The sequence below is a fragment of the Macaca nemestrina genome, chromosome 6 (genome assembly GCF_043159975.1).
Source record: "Macaca nemestrina isolate mMacNem1 chromosome 6, mMacNem.hap1, whole genome shotgun sequence".
Lineage (NCBI taxonomy): Eukaryota > Metazoa > Chordata > Mammalia > Primates > Cercopithecidae > Macaca > Macaca nemestrina.
In genome coordinates, this window is record NC_092130.1 from 146,139,472 (window position 1) to 146,159,907 (window position 20,436).

General features: G+C 42.5%; 1 protein-coding gene across 3 annotated transcripts in view; it reads left to right on the forward strand.

Annotated features, from left to right (window-relative positions):
* The window catches only part of LOC105473059 (alanine--glyoxylate aminotransferase 2), a 45,783-nt gene extending 33,030 nt beyond the window's left edge, over positions 1–12,753 (forward strand). For all 3 annotated transcript variants that reach the window (XM_011726663.2, XM_071099025.1, XM_011726666.3), the window contains exons 12-14: positions 1,028–1,177; positions 7,358–7,456; positions 12,392–12,753. In XM_011726663.2, the coding sequence (XP_011724965.2) occupies positions 1,028–1,177; positions 7,358–7,456; positions 12,392–12,499 (357 nt within the window). In that variant the 3' untranslated portion in view covers positions 12,500–12,753. The remainder of the gene's footprint in view (positions 1–1,027; positions 1,178–7,357; positions 7,457–12,391) is intronic.
* Positions 12,754–20,436: the final 7,683 nt, after the last annotated feature.

The following is a 20,436-nucleotide window of genomic DNA, read 5'->3' on the forward strand; positions in this document are numbered from 1 at the left end:
TTAAAAAGTGCTTTGTTACCTCAACCAATTTAGAAGGTAGAGAAGGTTTAGGTGAACAAATAGGTCTTTAAAAATAACAAGGTTTGCCTGGAGTCATGCAAGTATTGTCAGCTAAATAAAAATACAGTATTTTTCATGTGTCTTGTCAAGAACCCCAGGTGTTTGCTGTAAGTAGAACTGAGATAAAAATCATTTTATATCTTCTAGTGCCCTGGCTCTGGGCTCAGCCAAAGAGGCCAGAGCCCCAGACCAGGTTGCTTGGGCCATGAGAGCCCACGTTTGGCTGAGGACTGCTGAGCAAAGGTCACCATCTTCCAGCAGGGAAAGCACCTGTGAGATTTCTTTCCTCAGAGCATTCATCCTATTCATGACTATATCCCAGTTCTCAGCAAAACCTGACAATAACAAGCCTTGGGATTTTAGAATCTACATTTTCAACTGCATTGAGACACACCTTTTATTCTATTCTAAACTATTTTTTGTTTGTTTTTTTGAGGCAAAGTGTCGTCTGTCACCCAGGCTGGAGTGCAGTGGCGCCATCTTGGCTCACTGCAACCTCCACCTCCCAGGTTCAAGTGATTCTCCTGCCTCAGCCTCCTGAGTAACTGAGATTACAGGAGCCCACCACCGAGCCCAGCTAATTTTTGTATTTTTTTTTTTAAGCAGAGACGGGGTTTCACCCTATTGGTCAGGCTGGTCTCGAACTCCTAACCTTGTGATCCGCCCGCCTTGGTCTCCCAAAATACTGGGATTACAGGTGTGAGCCACCACACCTGGCCTATTCTTTCCTAAATTCTTAGCCACCTCCGAAGGTGAGGGAGTTGGGGGCAGAAGCATATCCCCTCCCCTAAGACTTTTCTTCTCTCCTTACAACAAATCTTTTTGTAGTCCTTGTGGTCACACTAGACTTGTTCTGGATTCTGTTTGGTTAGGTTACAAGAGGGCCGTGTCCGATGACTTCTCCACGATTCTTAGTCAGTCTTAAAACTTCTGCCATGTGAGATCATTTGGGGCTTTCTCTCAACAGGTGATTAAAGAAGAAAATCTACAGGAAAACAGTCAAGAAGTTGGGACCTACATGTTACTAAAATTTGCTAAGCTGAGGGATGAGTTTGAAATTGTTGGAGACGTTCGAGGCAAAGGCCTCATGATAGGCATAGAAATGGTGCAGGATAAGGTAGGTGCTGATCTGCTCCTCTCTCTGCAGCTGCTTGGGCCAGCGGGAGATATAGGAGGAAACATTAGCTAAACTTCGTTTACTCTCAGGGAGAGAGCACATACAAACAGCAAGCTTTCAGCAAAGCCCTTTAGAGATTAGTAGAGAGTGTTGAGTATGAACAAAATGTTGGCAGATCACCAAGAATTCTAGAGGGATGAGGGAGAACATTTGGGAAAAGAAACCAACATTATCCTTGCCATCCTAGGCAAAGAGCATAGGCAATGACTGAATACTTAGAAATACAGGGAAGGGAGGAAATTATTTGGGGAGAAACAGAAGGAAGTAAGAAAGAAGGGCCAGGAAAGGTTATGGTGAAGGTTTGGGGTGAGGAAGTTAAATATATATTAGGGGTTGTTTTTGTTGTTGTTGAGACAGAGTCACACTCTGTCACCCAGGCTGGAGTGCAGTGGTGCTATCTTGGCTCACTGCAACCTCCGCCTTCTAGGTTCAAGCTATTCTCGATCCTCAGCCTCCCGGGTAGCTGGGATTACAGGCACGCACCTGTAGAGACAGGATTTTGCCATGTTTCCCAGGCTGGTCTCAAACTCCTGACCTCAAGTGATCTGCCCATCGTGGTCTCTTGAAGTACTGGGATTACAGGCGTGAGCCACCGTGCCTGGCTTACGTTGAGTTTTTTGTTTGTTTGCATGCTTACTTACTTGTGAATGGATTTCAACCTCCCAAGTAACCAGGGAGGAATGTTGCCCACTGAGACCTCTAACTCATCATAACAACAATTGAACTTAGCATCCTCCCCCAAACCAGATATTTCTCCCAAGATCACTATTTGTTTCTCACCCTCCACCATTCTTCCAATTACTCAGCCTCCGTACCACAAAATCATCTGACTCCTCCTCTTCCCTTGTTTCCAGCATCAAGATCCATTGATCCCTTCTCTGCCATATCTCTCAAATCTTTCCCTTTGTTTCTACTGCAGCCCCTATAGTAAATGCCCATAGGAAATTGTGCCTTTCCTCCATAAAATCAAAGCCTGAGAAGAGCAGGAGAATCTTGGCAGAAGGGAGGAGTAGCCAGACTAACCTCATGTCCACAGGGATCCAGCTCTCCCTAGCAATTTCTAGCTCTTTGGTCTTACCACCATTCTACTTTAGAAGTACTGATGCTCCATTTTTTACTCTTTAGACCAGACATGGGTATAAGTCTCTTCAATTCATACCACATGTCAGAGCCAGTGCAAAGCTGGGATGTTTAAATAAGATTTGAAAGCCAAGGAAAGACACCAGGAAAGTAAACAAAGGGTAATATGAGACTAAGATCCCCAGCTCACGGGTCATTTTATTTATTTATTTATTTGTTTTGACCCCAACTTGCTTTCTACAATGGAGAACTTCTAACAAGCTATAATGTATTTAAGTGTGTGGACAAGTACAAGAGTTATTGCAAGGCTCAGAAGAGTTCACCATAATCGCCACCCAAGGGGTTCCCTCAAAGCTGTCTATACTCCTCAAAGTGTAGACTCGAGAGAGGAAAGCCCAATGAGAGAGGAGGAGTTCTTCCGTTTTCTCTGTTCCGAACCCAACCTCTGTGTGCTTAAAGTCAGATGAACAAAGATGTTCATCACAACTTTGTCTTAGTAAAACACCAGAATCCCCCTCCCAGATGACCATTCATACAAAACAAGCTAGCTTATGGCATCTCCCCACTATAATGGCATAGATATATATGTGACATGGAAATATGTGCAAGCTATATCGTGGAAACAATAAAACAGGTTTTTCTTAGTCCATTTGTGTTTCTATAAAGGAATATCTGAGGCTGGGTAATTTCTAAAGAAAAGATGTTTATTTGGCTCATGTTTCTTCAGACTGTACAGGAAGCATGACACTAGCATCTGCATCTGATGAGGGTCTCAGACTGCTTCTGTTCATGGTGGAAGGGGAAGAGGAGCTGGCATATGCAGAGATCACATGATGAGAGAGAGAAGGGGAAAGCAAGAAGGAAGGGGTGGGTAGGTGCCAGGCTTTTTCCAACAACCAGCTCTAGAAGGAACTAATGGAATGAGAACTCATTATGGAGAGGACAGCACAAGACATTCATGAGGGATCTGCCCTCACCACCCAAGCACTTCTCTTTAGGACCCACCTCCAACACTGGGGATCAAACTTCCATTTGAGGTTTGGAGGGTCAAATATCCAAACTAGAGCGAGGTTATAAAGTAGTATCTATAGAAGGGGCTCTTTTTCTCTTCGCTGAACCATTTGTTAATATAAGCATGGGCTCTAAGGGCAGACCACCTGGATTTAAATCCCAGCTCCTACATCCCCTAATTCTACTCACTGTGCGCTCAATGCCATTCACTCTCCAAATCCAAATGCCACTCAAACTTTTCCTCAACCATGGAACATGGTATTTTCCCCTCTATATCTACCTATGGAAATCCTAGTCTTTTTCAAGATCAAGCTCTCCATCGCATCTCCTTAAAGCTTGCCTTTGCTTCTGCTCTATCCAAGAGATCCACCCTTCAGAGAATTCTTCTTGTACTCACTGTCTAAGGAACTGCTTTGAAAAGATCTTTCCCACTATATTAGTCCATTCAGGCTGCTATAGCAAAGTTCTATACATTGGATGTCTTATAAACAACAGAAATGTATTCCTCATGGTTCTGGAGACTGGAAAGTCCAAGAACAAGGAGCAGGTTGACCTGGTGTCCGACGAGGGCCCACTTTCTGGTTCATAGATGGTGCCTTCTTGCTGTGCCCTCACATGGTAAATGAGGCAAAAGAGCTTTCCGGGGCCTCTTTTATGAGGATACTGATCTCATTCATGAGGGTTCCACTCTTGTAACCTAATCACCTCTCAAATGTCCCACCTCCAAATATTATGCCTTCACTTTGGATATTAGGTTTCAATGTATGAATTTTGAGGGACACAGACATTCAGTCTGTGTCACTTAATCTGTATTTGTTTACTCACTTTTTATGTATAAATGTCCTATTTTCCTACATAAGTTTACACTTTTGAGACCAGGAAACATATAGATGGTGAGTGCTTTGTGTTTGTCGATTAATTTCAGGCCCCTGCAACACATCATGCCACATTCACATAGTTATAACACCCAAGAATTTTGCTATAATGCTGCCCAGCATCACCCAGGATAGGTACTCTCATATTCTGTTGGTAAGGAGGTACAGCCCTTTGGACAGCAATTTGTCTGTAGCTCTCCAAATTTTAAATGTCTATACATTTTTACGTGGTGATATGGTTTGAATACGTGTCGCCTCCAAATCTCAGATTGGAATGTAATCCCCAGTGTTGGAGGTGGAGCCAGTGGGAGGTGTTTGGATCATGGGGGCAGATAACTCATCTGTGGCTTGGCGATGAGTGACTTCATGTGAGATCTGGTTGTTTAAAAATGTGTGGCACCTCCTCACTCCCTCTCTTGCTCCTGCTCTCACCACATGACCCATCTGCTCACCCTTTGCCTTCCGCCGTGATTGTAAGTTTCCTGAGGCCCTCACTAGAAGCGGGTGCTGGAGCCATGCTTGTACAGTCTGTAGAACTGTGAGCCAATTAAACCTCTTTTCTTTATGAATTACCCAGTCTCAGGTATTCCTTTGCAGCAACACAAGAATGGGCTAACATACCTGGCAATTTCTAGAAGTGTGTCCCAAAGAAATACTTTCAAAAGTGTCTAAAAATATGTATGAATAGGAATATTTGCAGCATTGTTTATAACCATGAAAAAATGGAAACAACCTAAATGCTCAACATTAGGAGATTGAGCAAATTACTGCAATGAGATACTAGGTAACCTTTAAGAAGACTAGGTCCAAATATACTGACATGGAATATACTATATATTATTAAAAGGAAATTGCCAGACATTATAAAATGACTTATTTTTTTAAACATGCATATAGATGTATTTACATGCGTAGAAAAAGTATCTGGTTCGCACCAAATTGTTAATAGGAGGTGTCCCTTGGAATAGGATAGGAAGTGGAGAAATGTTCTGGTTTTACTTTATGCACTTCCAGAACATTTGAATTATTTTCAAATATTAAGTTTACAATTCTTTAAATATAGATTCACCAAAAGAGATAAACATGATGCTCCATTATACACTCATCAAGAACTTGAATTACTAGCATGCCCACTTCATTATCAAGTAGTTGGGGCATAGGCATGGGCACAAGGGCCTCAGCAGGCTGTGCTATGGCTTTAGCCTCAGTAGAGTTTCAGACTCTGCTTTTTTCCCTGAAGAAGGCATACAAGATGTTCAATTAGCCATAGCAGTTGAGGCCAGGGAGGAATAAAATGGGCAAGGGAGCCAAGAGGGTGCTGGCCCAGAGCAAGGCTGGGTGAAGCCACACAGACTCCACCCATTCAAAACTGTCATGTTGGCCCAGGCATGGTGACTCACACCTGTAATCCCAGCACTTTGGGAGGCTGAGGTGGATCACTTGAGGTCAGGAGTTCGAGACCAGCCTGGCCAACATAGTGAAACCCCATCTCTATTAAAAATACAAAAATTAGCCAGGTGTGGTGGCAGGTGGCTGTAATCCCACTTACTCGAGAGACTGAGGCAGGCGAATCAGTTGAGCCCAGAAGACAGAGGTTGCAGTGAGCTGAGATTGCACCACTGCACTGCAGCCTGGGCAAATGAGTGAGACTCTGACTCAAAAATCAAAACAACAACAACAACAAAAGAACTGAACCCCCAATTCAACCTTCCCTCCAGATTACTCTCTGGTCCCTCTGGCCTCTCGAATCATATTTAATGCCCTTCTAGTTCTCACAGTTTAGCCCTAAATTATTTTCATTGACCCTTTCCAATCAATCATAAGCAGGAATGCATGATAGCATTTTGGGGTCAATGAGAATATTCTAGTCCTTCCCTCTCCCTCAGTTCCTTTCTGATCCAATAGTCTGAAAGTTTGAATATGTATTTTGCTTATCTTAAGGCTTTAAGACAGACTAAAATGAGCATATCTCTCTAGGAGGTCCCTTCTTATTACAAGAAATAGAGGATTGGGGAAAGAGTTGGATCTGGGGTTGGTGGGAAGAAGGAAGTGGATGGCAAAGCCCAGAGCGAGGGTGGGTAGGAAGTGCGGAGGATGTAATGAAGCTGGGCACACTGGAGAGGCCCCGCCTACCTCACGAGGATCGCAAGGGCTGACCCAGAGCTCATGTCTTATGCATCTAAAACCGGAGAGCCAGCCCGGTGCAGAAGCTCAGTGAGGCTGGGCTATGGAGAAACAAGAGACCAGTGGCAGCAACAGGCCTCAGCGCTCATCGTGGAAAAATTAGAGCAGTGCTTAGCCCTGGCACCTGAGGACCATTTTAAAAATGCAGATGCCTAAGCCCTACTTCAAACATTCTAATTCGATTGGCCTAGCATGAGGCCCAAATATCTGTCGTCTGAAAGCCTTCCAGGTAATGCAGATATGCTCTCAGGTATAACATGACTAAGTCAGAGGGAGACATTTGTACTCACAGACTGGGAAGACAGGAGATGCACAGAAAGGATGCAAGTCAGTTCAATGTCTGACCCCACAGGGAGGGGACCTGCTTTGGATGGCCGGGGATCTGAACAGCCTCTCGGCTCCTGGAAGCACTTACCTTTCCTAACCCTGGAGGATGCAGTCTTGGGGGGAGAAAGAGCAAGTCCTGCAAGCAGAGAAATTAGCTCCTCAGCTGTCCCACCGCGCTGCCCAGGGAAAGCTCAGGCTGCTGGTGCCTTTGCGCAACTTCTAAGCCATTTCGTGGCCTTTGAAATGAGCCCTTTCCATGGGCAGAACAAAGTGAAAAGTTAAGGAGAATTTCCACGTAAAACAGACTCCAAATTTAGCTATTAAGAAACCAGACTCCCAAGGCAGCCATTAGCAAAGCTAAGATTCACTGACTATCCGCACAGAACTTCATTTTGTCTTTTGGGAATTTGGGATGAATTGGGATTAAAAACAAACATTTTTAATAACATCCTCCAAAAATCTGGTTCAGCAATTAGCAACTTTATTTAATTACAGGGGAAGGAGAGGACAGAGAGAAAGAGGGAGAGAGAGAAAAAAAGAGGGGCATTGATGGCTGGAGGGTTTTTCCTTTTTCTTCTCTTGGAAATAATTCCTGTAACCATTCCAACACCAAATAGAAAGCTTTCTAAAAATATATTTACAGATGAGCCGCCGACCTCTCCCCCGTGAAGAAGTGAATCAGATCCATGAGGACTGCAAGCACATGGGGCTCCTCGTTGGCAGAGGCGGCATTTTTTCTCAGGTAAGAGAAAGACTGGTCTTTACCTATCGCTCTAGGTAGGAGTCTCTCTGGTTTCCTAGTGCTGGTCACAGTTTCTTCACAACTGTGCCGGGGTACCCAGCCACATGTCATCTAGGGATGAAGCTCGGGTATGCAAAAAAAAAAAAAAGGCGGGGACAGTGCACCTATCGGGCCACGAGGGGGCGCTGAGTGAAAATAGTTTGGTAGTCGCGGCTCTGTGGTAAAGATAGAGGCAGACACAGGATGGTCAAAGCAGACAATTTACAATATGGATGATAAGAAACATCACAGTCATGCTATAAATAATTTGTCTCCTGTAAAATTAATCCTAGTCCCTGTGAAAGCAATTCTGGCCGTTCTTAGCTCAGCCCTGGGTTCTGACTTGGTGACCCTGCTAAGCCTTAGTGGCCTCTGTGGCCGGGAGCAACCCAACAGCATTAGCAGGCCCGGGTGACGCCTGTTGGAGAGATGGAGGACCACCTGGGCATAGCCCCCAATGCCCAACTCAAAATCAGCCACAGCCGGTGTCCCTCACCCTTAGGCTGGGAGATTCAGCGAGTGGAGCTCTCCTCACTCCCTTCCTTGAAAAGCCACGCCCAGCTCCACAGTGGGAACCCTGGCTTGCCCTGCACGCACTGCCCTAGGGCTGCTGCTGCCGTGAGTGAAGTGAGCTGCCCCTCAATCCCTCACAGCAACAGGCCCCTCCCCAGGAATGGGCTCCAGGGCAGAGACTTAAGAGAGAAGGTAACATCTGCTCCTCCCTAATTTGTCCTGTCCTTTGTCAACTTTCTTTCCCATTTTAAACATGCCTCATCCTTCCCAGTTTCCCTGCTCCATCCCTGCCTCTCACAATTTCAGTGGATACTGAAATACCTACTTCTTGCCTCATACTTCTCAGATAAAATTGAAACTATCAGGCAAAACCTCTATATAAACTCATCGGTCCCCACATTTATTCTTTCCCCCGTGTTAGTCCCCCCCAGCCTGCTGTCATAAAGTGCCATAGACTGGGTGGCTTATACATCATAGAAATTCATTCCTCATAGTTCTGGAGGCAGAGAAGTCCAAGATCAAGGTGCCAGCAAGTTCAGTGTCTGGTGAGGGCGCTCTTTCTAGGCAGCCATCTTTCAGCTGTGACCTCATATGGCAGAAGGGGCAAGAGAACTCCCTGGGCCTTCATGGGCTGTGCCCTCCTGACCTAATCACTTCCCAAAGGCCCCACTTTGCAAGACCATCACCTTAGGAGTTAGGGTTCCAACATAGGAAGTCAAGGGGTAGAGGCACAAATGTCCAGATCATAGCACCTCCTTCCCTGAAGGTTCCAGAAATGAGACATTTCTCCTGTTGAAATCTAGATCTTCCATCTGTGTGCTTGTTTCTCCAAGCTCCCTCCACCTTCACTCAAGGAAACATACCCAAGTTTTCTTGCATCTTCAACTTTTCCCCAACTTCCCCTTTAAACAAAACAGACTTAAAGTTCTCCCAGCTCAAACAACAAAACCGGAATGAGCACTTTTGCTGGGATGTGCTCCGTGATTTTTTTTTCTAGTCCGTGATTTTTTTTCTAGTCCTAGTCATAAATATTTTTCTGTACAAATCAGATAGCATAATTTAATGATTATGAATCCTAAGACATGCAATTTATAGAGACATGAGATACTTGTGTACTTGCTTAGCTCTTCCTTTGTTATTTGGCAAAATTTGTTATGTGCTAAGCAACAGGTGTTATTCTGGAAACTGAAACTATTAGGTTGGTGTAAAAGTAATTGCAGTTTTTGTGATTTTTTTTTAATTGCAAAAACTGTAATTACTTTTGCGCCAACCTAATATGGTGATAAATAAGATCTGGTCCTTCCTTCATGGAGCTGGTGGGAGAGAAGGCAAATACATAGAAAATTACAATACAATGTAGTAAGCTCATCTATAAATATTTTTTAAAAGGTATTCAAGGGAGAGAGAGAAGGGATTTCCAGGCCAGGCTTTCAGGCTAGCAGAATCTTAAATAATGAGATAAACAACCAAAATGTGCATGAAACATGGCAGAGTACAAATGACTGATTTTGCACACCACATTGCACCACACAGATGTGGCTGGTGCAAAGGCTTGAGGTGGTCAGTGGAGCTGGTATGAAGCCGTTCCTGCTTGTCGGGTACTGTCCTAACACTTTGCATGAACTGACTCATATAATGCTCCCAACAAGCCTATGAAATAAGTACTATTATTATCCTTATTTTACAGATAAAGGAAAAGACACACAGAGAGGTTAAGTAATGACAGAACCAGGATCCAAACTCAGGCAGTCTGGTTTCAGAATCTGTCCTCTGAGGAGGACAAATCTAAGGGGACAAGACTGGAGACAAGGGGTCCCTCTGGGAGCCAAGGATGCTGTTTGAACTTGAGCTGTGGTAGTAAAGGTAGAGGAGACATTCTGAGGATAATCCTGGAAAATGCACAGAATGTGGATATGAAGAACAAGAGAGAGTTGAGGAAGAAGCTCTCATGTTGGTTGGGAGCGGGCAAGAATGAGTCCAGCTTTGAGCTTGCTCCATTCAAGCTGTTCATGAACATCTCACTCTATCTACAGATGCTTCTTGACTTACAGTGGGGTTACATCCTGATAAACCCCTCTTAAATTGAGAATAATTTAAGTCAAAAATGCATTTAATGCACCTAACTAACTGTACATCTTAGCTTAGCCAGCATACCTTAAATGTGCTCAGAACACTTGCATTTGCCTACGGTTGAGCCAAATCATGTAATAAAGCCTATTTTATAATAAAATGTTGAGTATCTCACGTAATTTATTGAATAGTGTACTGAAAGTGAAAAACGAAAAGACTGTATAGATACTTGATGTACAATTTCTACTAATGTGTATCGCCTTCAAATCATTGCAAAGTCAAAAAAAATCCTGTCAGGGACCATCTGCAGAAGTCTGTAGCTCGGAGGAAATGAATAAAGATCATGCTTTGTGGGTCATCAGCATTTACATGGTAAGATGAGGAAATCTCCCAGGAAGTCTAATGTCTAGGTAAGAAGCTCAGTGAGATGAAGATACAAACCTGCACAACACTGACATTTAAAGGGCAGGAGAGGCCAGGAGTGGTGGCTCACACCTGTGATCTCAGCACTTTGGGAGGACGAGGTGGGCAGATAACTTGAGGTCAGGAGTTTGAGAGCAGCCTAGCCAGCATGGTGAAACCCTGTTTCTACCAAAAATATAGAAAATTAGCTGAGTGTGGTGGCACGCACCTGTAATCCCAGATACACAGGAAGCTGAGGCAGGAGAATTGTGTGAACCTGGGAGGCAGAGGTTGCAGTGAGCCGAGATCGTGCCACTGCACTCCAGCCTGGGCAACAGAGCGAAACTCTGTCTCAAATAATAATAATAATAACAAATAATAATAATAAAGGGTAAGAGAAGAAAAAAGCTGCCCAGGTAGAGGCAGAAAGCATGGATAGGTATGAAGAGAGTAAGAAGAGTGTGAAGTCATGGAAGAAAGAGACGGGAGAGGTTCAGGAAGTGGGGTGGGGAATTCCAGAGTCAAGTGCAGAGAAGGCCACAGAGGATGAGGGCTGGAAGATGCCCAGTGGATTCCACACTTGCGGGTAACTTTAGTAGAGTAGTTGATGCAGCAGAAGTCAGACTGCAGCCAATTGAGATGTGAATGGGGGAAGGGCAAAGTGATAAATAATGGCCAGTAAGCACCAAACGGTGTTTTTAATGCTGTGGCTAAAAGCAGGAAGAAAGCATTTGTGAGGTAGCCATAGGGGACAAGGTGGTCAACACAGATTTGTATTTGGTGTGGTCTAAATTGGGATTATGAGAGCTTTAAGCCTGTTTGTTTATAGGCTAAGGAGAAGTTGAAGGGGTGTTTCCTGTGAAAGTGATGGGAGAATCCAGGGTCAAGGGCATAGGTGGACAATTTGGAGTTGAACAGCAAATATATCTTGTTCTCTGAGCCTTCAGGTAAGGTTATAGCAATGGATGTAAGAGCAAACAAGTTTATCTTGCCTGGCAGCTTCCATTTTCTGAGAAGTATGAGGCCTGATTGTCTATGAAATAGAGGGAGAGGCACAGGAGTTGAGTAAGGAAATTGAGAGGAATGATAAAGGTTTAGATTGAGAAAGGACAGTGAACAAGAAAAGTTGGAGGGACCCACAGAAGTTGGAGACCCCGAATATCTAGCATATCGCTCAGCCTAGTTGAGTGATTTTTCTCTAACTCTTCTCAGCCATCTAGATTGGAGAAAAGCCACTTAATAAAATCTTTTATTAGGGCTGGGATTGACTGTGTGGGTGCAGCAGAAGGGTAGAAATGCAAGGAAAATGAGGAGCAAGTGCAAGCCTACTTCAGTCAATTCTGTGTTCTGAGCTGGGTGGAAAGGAAAGAGGAGACCTGAGTGGAGCAATAGACCTGAAGACAATGGGTGAGTGAGGATTCTGAAGTTTTCATGAAAAGGAGAGCTGTAGTGGGGATCAGAAATTGAGTTATTCCTGGTGACGAGGAGACTCATGGCATTGGTCATGGGTGTGAATGGATGCAGAGGGGCGGACATAAAGATTCTGGGAGTTGTGGCAATAAGGGCAGTGAGAAGCGAGTTTGCTGGGTTGCACATATGGACATGGAAGTCACCCTGGGCAGAAATGGAGTATAGAGAGGGGCCTAAGACTTCAGTGAAGGTGTAGAAGGGCCAGGAGGTAAATTTGTGACAAAAAGGAAAAGGGGCAGAGCCAAATTGTACAAGGGTTTGTGTGGAGACTGGAGGGTGAATGGCCTGGATCCAGCATTGGGGAGGGAGGAGGAGCCAAACCAAGAGGAACATGAGAAATGTCCGAAACACAAGGTTTTGGATTTTTAGTTTAGTGTATTTCCTCGAAATCATATTTCATTCTCTGATTATTTGTTTTCTTATTTTCCGGTGTCTCCTCAGACATTTCGCATTGCACCCTCAATGTGCATCACTAAACCAGAAGTTGATTTTGCAACAGAAGTATTTCGTTCTGCCTTAACCCAACACATGGAAAGAAGAGCTAAGTAACATTCTCAGAAATAAAACTACAAGTCTCAAGAATTTGCCACTTATGTTCAAGGGTGAATTTGAAGAATTTCAGAACCACTGGTATCCAGAGAACACCTGCAGCTCTCCATAGGAGCTGGTCGAAGACATGGTTGACTGCCTACCAACCATATTTGTTAGCAGAGCCCCTATTATCTTGAGAACTCCATTCTTCAGCGAAAAGATCTCCCCAGCTCAGAGAATAAATCCTCATTAGTTTTTGTTAGGTATGCTAATTTGATTCCCCTTTGCAGTGATTGGTTTATGCATGAATATGTGATGTATTTTTGTCCAACAAATCTTGAAGAAAAATATTTTGGTGGAGGTGCCTTCAGGGAAAGTTTGCTTCATCCCTCACTCTTCAGCTCAAGAAGAGATGTCTTGTTCTTGCACTGAGAACATCGTATGTCCATAATGAGATTCCTGGCACCATATCAGCTGTCTTGAAGTCATGAGGACAACCCTTTTTGGCGAGGCTGGAAGATCGATGGAAGCAAAGTGTTTAGTGATGTCAATGAGCTACTCACTTAAGCATTCCTGGAGCCAGCCTACCTCAGGGCTTCTTGATATATGAGGTAATAAATTCCTTCCACTGTATAAGACTTTTTTATTTTTCACTGTTACGGTCAAAACCATCCTGAGAAATGAGGCAGAAAATACCCTCAAAGAAACAACAGTTTTCCTCTCCTTTAACTCCCTTAAAACATCTATCAGAGCCTTCTTTTCTTGTCGTTACCTATTACCAATATCCCACTCTGGTCTGAACCTTTATTACTCCTATTGCAATACTCTCAAAGACCATAATTTCCCAAACTCTAGTCATTAGAATACACACTTATATAATTTCTCCATAGAGGCATACCACTTGTCTTAGGTATATTTTTCCTTAATTTGACTTTTTTACTAAGACGTACAGTAAACTCTCTGTAATTACAATAAATGATAAATCAATCCTACTTGTCATAAGTAGAAAGTAACCATAAAAACAGAGTGAACAGAAAACAATGTAATTCAGTTTTAGCAAGATGCAATTTTTACAAATGTTTTCAGCCTGAGTCCTATTTTTTCTTTGTTCAAAAGGGAGATTAGAGAGTAGTCAAAATGCCAGGTGAGGTGGCTCATGCCTGTAATCCCAGAACTTTGGAAGGTGATGGCAGGCAGATCACTTGAGGTCAGGAGTTCAAGACCAGCCTGGCCAACGTGGTGAAACCCTGTCTCTACTAAAAATACAAAAATTAGCCAGGTGTGGTGGCGCATGCCTGTAATCCCAGCTACTCGGGAGGTTTAAGTTTGAGTTTTATTGTTTCCTTTTCATATTTTACTAAATTCCTAAATTGTGTTTTCAGTGTTCTTCCCTTTTCCTTTGTGCCTTACTTATACGTCTTTGCCTTTCCTTTATCTTAAAGGAAAAGGAATGTTGGAAGTAGAGGGCTCCGAAGGAGAACTGAAAAATAAGTATTGACCTTTCTTGTTCAGTGTCCCTGACTGTAATTTTCACTGGTAAAGAGGAGAAGAAGAACATTCCAGGCAGGGCGAACTACAGAAGCAAAGAACTAAGATGCATGACATGGAAAGAATGGTGGAAATAAAGCTCAAAAAGCTTGTTTGGGGACAAGGAGGTGGTGGTTGCGGTGAGTGGAGATCGTGCCATTGCACTGCAGCCTGGGTCCGTTTCAAAAAAAAGAGAGAGAGAGTATTTGAAACATGTTAAAAATATACTGACAAACTGAGAACTTCTCCTAAATACAAACAGAATAGGGTATGGAGACCTGAAGGGAAATCACTTTCTCAGCATGTGATTGAATGCGTATCAAAAGTTGTGTTTCTGTTTGAAGCTAATTGTTCTCATTTTCTAACCCCTCCCCACCACCAGGTGTCTGTTCTGCTGATGCATCCTACACCTCACTGCCAGATTTGTTCCATCAGGCATTACTGAAACATAGCATTCCCTGGCACAAAACCTTCCAGCAACTTGCCATTAACCCCGGATGAGGTCAAAACCCTTTAACAAGGAGCCCGACACTGTCTAGTATCCAATATCCAAATAGAGTGAACACTTTAGAAATGTTCTGTTTGGGCACAGTAGAAAGATCACTGGAATAAGAATCAAATGACCCGAATTCTAAATCCAATTCTTCCCCTTATTTGCTATAATTGACTTTGGGCAAGCCTTTTAACTTCTTTTTAACCTGAGTTTGTTCCCAAGAGTGTAAATATTTGCCCTTCCTACCTTTCAGAGTTTCCTGGGGAATAAAGTGACCCTGTGGATGTAAAAGTGCTTTGCAAACCAATGACCTAGACAAATAGAAATTTCTTCCTTTCAAGCCACATTTCTCCACTTTCTTTCACTACAAAATCTTTCTCAAGAGCAGTTTTTGTGCCTTACTTATACGTCTTTGCCTCCTACCCAAGTCCCAACCACTAGGATTTCATTCCTGTTTCTCATTCCTTGGAAATGCCTTTTCAGAAGGCACCTAGTAACTTCTTTAAAATCGAAACTTAATATTTCCTTTAAATGGTCTTTCTGAACAATTGCCACTTCCTTCATTAGCTTCTGCAGTGTGGTCCTTCTATCTCAGATGGCTTTCTCAGCCTCTTTTCTGGCAACTCCTCAACTACAAGTTTCTGTCCTGAGCTGTCTCCTCTTCCATGCTATACTCTCTCTCTATAGGCAACCTTATCCATTTCTGAAATTTCACCTATCTTGACTATGCTGAAGACTCCAAATATTTATCGTTAGTCCCCCAACCCTTTTTCTGAGCTCTAACCCCAACATTCTAGCTCTCTGGACTCTGTCATTTAGATGTCACAGAAACACTTCCAATTCAACAGATTTAACACAAACTCTACTAAATATCTCCTCCAAGAATCCCTTCTTTATTAATGGTACCCTTTTAATCTCAGGCTCACAATGATTTAGATCATTTTTCCCCTAAGTTATCTTTCTGCCCTTTATATGACTAAGTCTCATGAATACCTTCTTTGACATAATTCTTTCCAGTATGACCCATTTATACCCAAACTGCCTTAATTTGGACCATCAGCTGCCTAAACTGTTTAAACTGCTTTCTAACTGGTATCCTGGACTCCTTCCCAATCCATCCTCTACATTGATACCAAAGTCATTTACTTAACAAATAAATATGACCATGTCTGTTGTCTCTGGAAGCATTTGGGGTTTCCTATTGCCCAGAGAACAAAGCCCAAACTCCAACTATTATGGCATTCCAGACCTTCACAATTTGTCTCCAAACGAGCTTTTTGAGCTTTATTTCCACCATCCTTTCCATGTCATGTACCTTAGTTCTTTGCTTCTGTAGTTCACTCTGCCTGGAATGTTCTCCTCTTTGCCAGTGAAAATTACAGGGTCAGGGAGATTGAACAAGAAAGTCAATACTTACTTTCCAGTTCTTCTTCAAAGCCCTCTACTTCCAACGTTCCCTTTCCTCTAAGATAAGGAAAACGGAAGAATACTGAAAACACAATTTAAGAATTTAGTAAAATATGAAGAGGAAACAATAAAACTCAAACTTAAAACCAATAACAACAACAAATGTCTCCGGCCAAGATCCCTGCTACTGCCAGGATATCCTCTCCAGGAAGTAGGAAGCTGAGAGATTTAGTCATTCAGGTGAATTCATACAACATATTCCTTGTGGTTCCCTGGGTCTTATAGAATCTTTTATATACCTAACTATATCCTGCTAGTTTCCCACATCCAAGGGACATATTAATGTCAAAGTCAGAAATGAAATTCCAAAAGGTAGCCATGTCCTGAGTCTCATTTCTTGACTACGAAGGCTACATGGCTGTACCCCAGTTCCTGCTCATCAGGATAAACTGCAACTGTTTCTTGAAGAGCAGTTGGGGATTAAAGATGAGCAAGTCATCAGAAGCATGGGAGCAGGAAGGGCAAAAATTGTGGCCATAGAATGCATATGGCTGTTCATTTCTTTCACTGGCTTATAAGCATGATGGATTCCTCCCTCTTTCCATTTGGAGTCGTGGGCAGAGGTTTAGCACCCCCATTTTTCTCCCTTCCTTTTTCTGCTCTCCCCACAGGCAGTGGGATGTAAGCCAGCTTACATAAGGCAAGGAGTCCACATTCTTGCCAAGATTTTTAAAAACTTTTTTTCTTGTTAAGATTGTCTAAAGTGAAAATAATGAACACTCAGCTCAAGTAAACCTTTTTCACACAAGGAACATATTGATAGTCAATCGTGATTAGAATATGCATTAAAATGTTGGCAACTGTTTAAAAACACTTCAGATGCTAATCTACTCAGGAGGGAGTAAATTTTTTTTAACCTTTTTTTGGAGACAGTCTCATTTTGTCGCCCAGGCTGGATTGCAGTGGCGCGATCTCGGCTCACTGCAATCCCTGGGTTCCAGCAATTCTTCCATCTCAGCCTCCTAAGTAGCTGGGATTACAGGCACATGCCACCACGCTTGGCTAATTTTTGTATCTTTTTAGTAGAGACGCTGTTTCACCATGTTGGCCAAGCTAGTCTTGAACTTCTGACCTCAGGTGATCTACCTGCCTTGGCCTCCCAAAGTACCGGGATTACAGACATGAGCCGCTGCACCCAGCTGGGAGTAATTTTTTTAAAAGCCCATCATGCCGGGCGCGGTGGCTCAAGCCTGTAATCCCAGCACTTTGGGAGGCCGAGACGGGCGGATCACGAGGTCAGGAGATCGAGACCATCCTGGCTAACACAGTGAAACCCCGCCTCTACTAAAAAATACAAAAAATACTAGCCGGGCGAGGTGGCGGGCGTCTGTAGTCCCAGCTACTCGGGAGGCTGAGGCAGGAGAATGGCGTAAACCCAGGAGGCGGAGCTTGCAGTGAGCTGAGATCGCCCCACTGCACTCCAGCCTGGGGGACAGAGGGAGACTCTGTCTCAAAAAAAAAAAAAAAAAAAAGCCCATCATATCAAGTTTTGTTTATATCATTAGTAATAATAATTATTGTAAAATAATACCTATAAATTAGTAATACTCCTATAAATTAGTAATAGTAATTTAATAAATTTAATAAATTCGTAATACTAATTAACACCTATATTACTAATTATAATAATACAACACTACTTATTGTAAAATGACACCTATAAATTGGTAATATTTTATTATTATAAAATGCAGTCCTATTTGTATTGTAACACTCCAACTTGTATGTTGGTGTAACTTTTAACTTTCTAGTAATTCAAGCTAATTTAAACCATGGGAGGACTTAATTCTTCTTCCACCTTCAAGTTTCACTTAAGTCTCACGTTTCCTGCAAGGAACAACAAAAGAGCAATAGAAAACATGGCAGCATTTGCTACTTCCTCATCGCAGTGTTTAAATCCGAGCATCATAGTCATCATTCAGAAGTGGTGTTGAAGACTGCTGGGCCCTGCACCAGTTTTTTGCTCTCAGTTAATTAAAGCTGAATGCTCACTTCCAACTGAGGCACAATCAGTAAAAATGGCACAGCTTTGCCCATGGAAAAGGTGATGGTAAAATACACACCCCAAAGTATCTCAACAGAAGCCAAAGGATCACTGAACTTAAAAAGAGTAAAGTCATAGAAACAAAAGCTTTATTATATGAATCCCTTTTGGTTCAATGAAAATAAAGGAGATAAACCTAGGTCTGATGGGTGTCAGATGTAGGGAGTGTTTGGTAGATCTGAAGACACGGTGAGATGAACCCATGGTGGAAAACACTCATAGAAGAGAGCTCAAAAACACAATTTAATCAAGAACAGGGTTTGAAGGGTCACTGCAGACAGCAGCTAGTGAAAAAACAAAATTTTAGATTGGAGGGACAACATGATGCAGTGGAAGGAGCCCACATAAAGTCTCCATTGGATTTGTTTTGGGTAAATTAATCCCTCTGAGCTGAAACTTCCTTGTATCCAAAAAGATGATCATATGGATCCCCTTGAACTCTTGTGAAGATTTAAAGAATACACTGGCAGCTTCTCCAATAATATTAACTTTCTCCTTAGGATTCCCTGCCGTTTCACCCAGAAACCCCTTTATTTGGTGCTTGGCTGTCACCATCTTGAGCCAATGTTTATTTCTGTGCATATGTTTTATTTCCTTAACTGAATTCTAACTACTGGCAGGGTGACCTTCTCTTATCCTCTTATGCTTAGTGCCTAACACAGTGCTCCTCAGAGAAAGGGAAAAAGTAACTCCTAATGGGAAATAGATTCTCAGAAATACATGCTTAGATGACTTTTTCATTGAGTGAACATCGCAGAGTGTACTTACATTAATCTATGTGGTAGAGCCTACCACACAGCTAGGCCTTGTGGTATAGAGCTATTGCTCCCAGGCTGCAAACCTGTATAGTAGGTCACTGTACTGAATACTATACGTAAGAGTTAAAGAAAGAGGAAAGAAACATGAAACATGGCTCAACAGTCAAAGGTGTGCTTATTTTAGAGAAATAAACCTGAGAGGGGCTTCTGTCTGATTTTGGTCAGGAGTATTCTCTCTTACAGACTAAGAGTATATATTGGTTTTAGGGTGAGGGGCCTTTTCACAAGCTTGGAATGTTTATGTGTTGGGGAGAAGTTTTATGGTGGGGTTGAAATGTCTCTGGGCAGAGGGGAGGTTATCTTGGGGCTGACGTTTTTCCAGCCAGAGGGAGGTTATCTCGGGGCTGGCATCTTCCTGACCAAAGAGGGTTATCTCACATCTGGCATGTCTCTGGTTGGGGAGGGGTCTGAAATATTTCCGGTCAGAGATGTTATTTGTGGTTTATGGTCATGCTAACCTTAGCCATCAGGCTGATGCCCTTTGGATTTAGGTGGTTTTCGATTAATGGTGGTGCTTGTCCAAGAGGGTGATGTTCCCGTTATGTCACTGTAGGCAGTTGTAACACACAGCAAGTATTTGTATATTTAAACATATCTAAATATAGAAGACATACAGTTAAACTACAGCATAAAAAATAATTGTACACCTGTTTAGGGCACTCACCATGAATAGAGCTTGCAGGACTAGAAGTTGCTCTGGGTGAGTCAGTGAGTGCATGGTGAGTGAATATGAAGGCCTAGGACATTCCTGTATACCACTGTAGACTTTATAAACACTGTACCCTCAGGGAACAAAAACTTTTTTAAACTTTTCTTTCTTCGATAATAAATTAACCTTAGTTTACTGTTATGCTGTTTTTACTTTATAAACTTACCTTTTGTTAACTTTTTGGCTTTTTTGTAATAACACTGCTTAAAACACAAACACATGGCACAGCTTTACAGAAATATTTTCTTTGTTTATATCTTTATTCTATAAACTTTTACTGTTTTTAATTTTTTTAAGTTATTTATTAAAAACTAAGATAAACGCAGTAGGCTAGGCTACCCAAGGTCAGGTTCATCAGTTTCACTGTCTTCCACCTCCACATCTTGTCCCATTGGAATATCTTCAAGGGCAATAACAGGCATGGTGTTGTCATCCATGATAACAATGCCTTCTGGATAACCCCTGAAGGACCTGCCTGTGGCTGTTTTACAGTTTTAACTTTTTTCTAATAACAAAAGGAATATACTCTAAAATAATGATTTAAAGTATACAAAAACCAGTAACATGGTCATTTATTATCATTATCAAGTATTATGTACTGTACATAATTGTACGTGTTAGACTTTTGTCAACAAAAAGAGTCAAACTGTAAAATATTTGAAGAGATTTATTCTGAGCCAAATAGGAGTGACCAATGACCCGTGACACAGCTCTCAGGAGACCCCAAGAACACATGCCTAAGGTGGTCATGTTACCAGACAGGGGTCCCAATCCAGACCCCAAGAGAGGGTTCTTGGACCTCACACAAGAAAGAATTCAGGGTGAGTCCGTAAAGTGAAAGTAAGTTTATTAAGAAAGTAAAGAGGCTGGGCGTGGTGGCTCACGCCAGTAATCCCA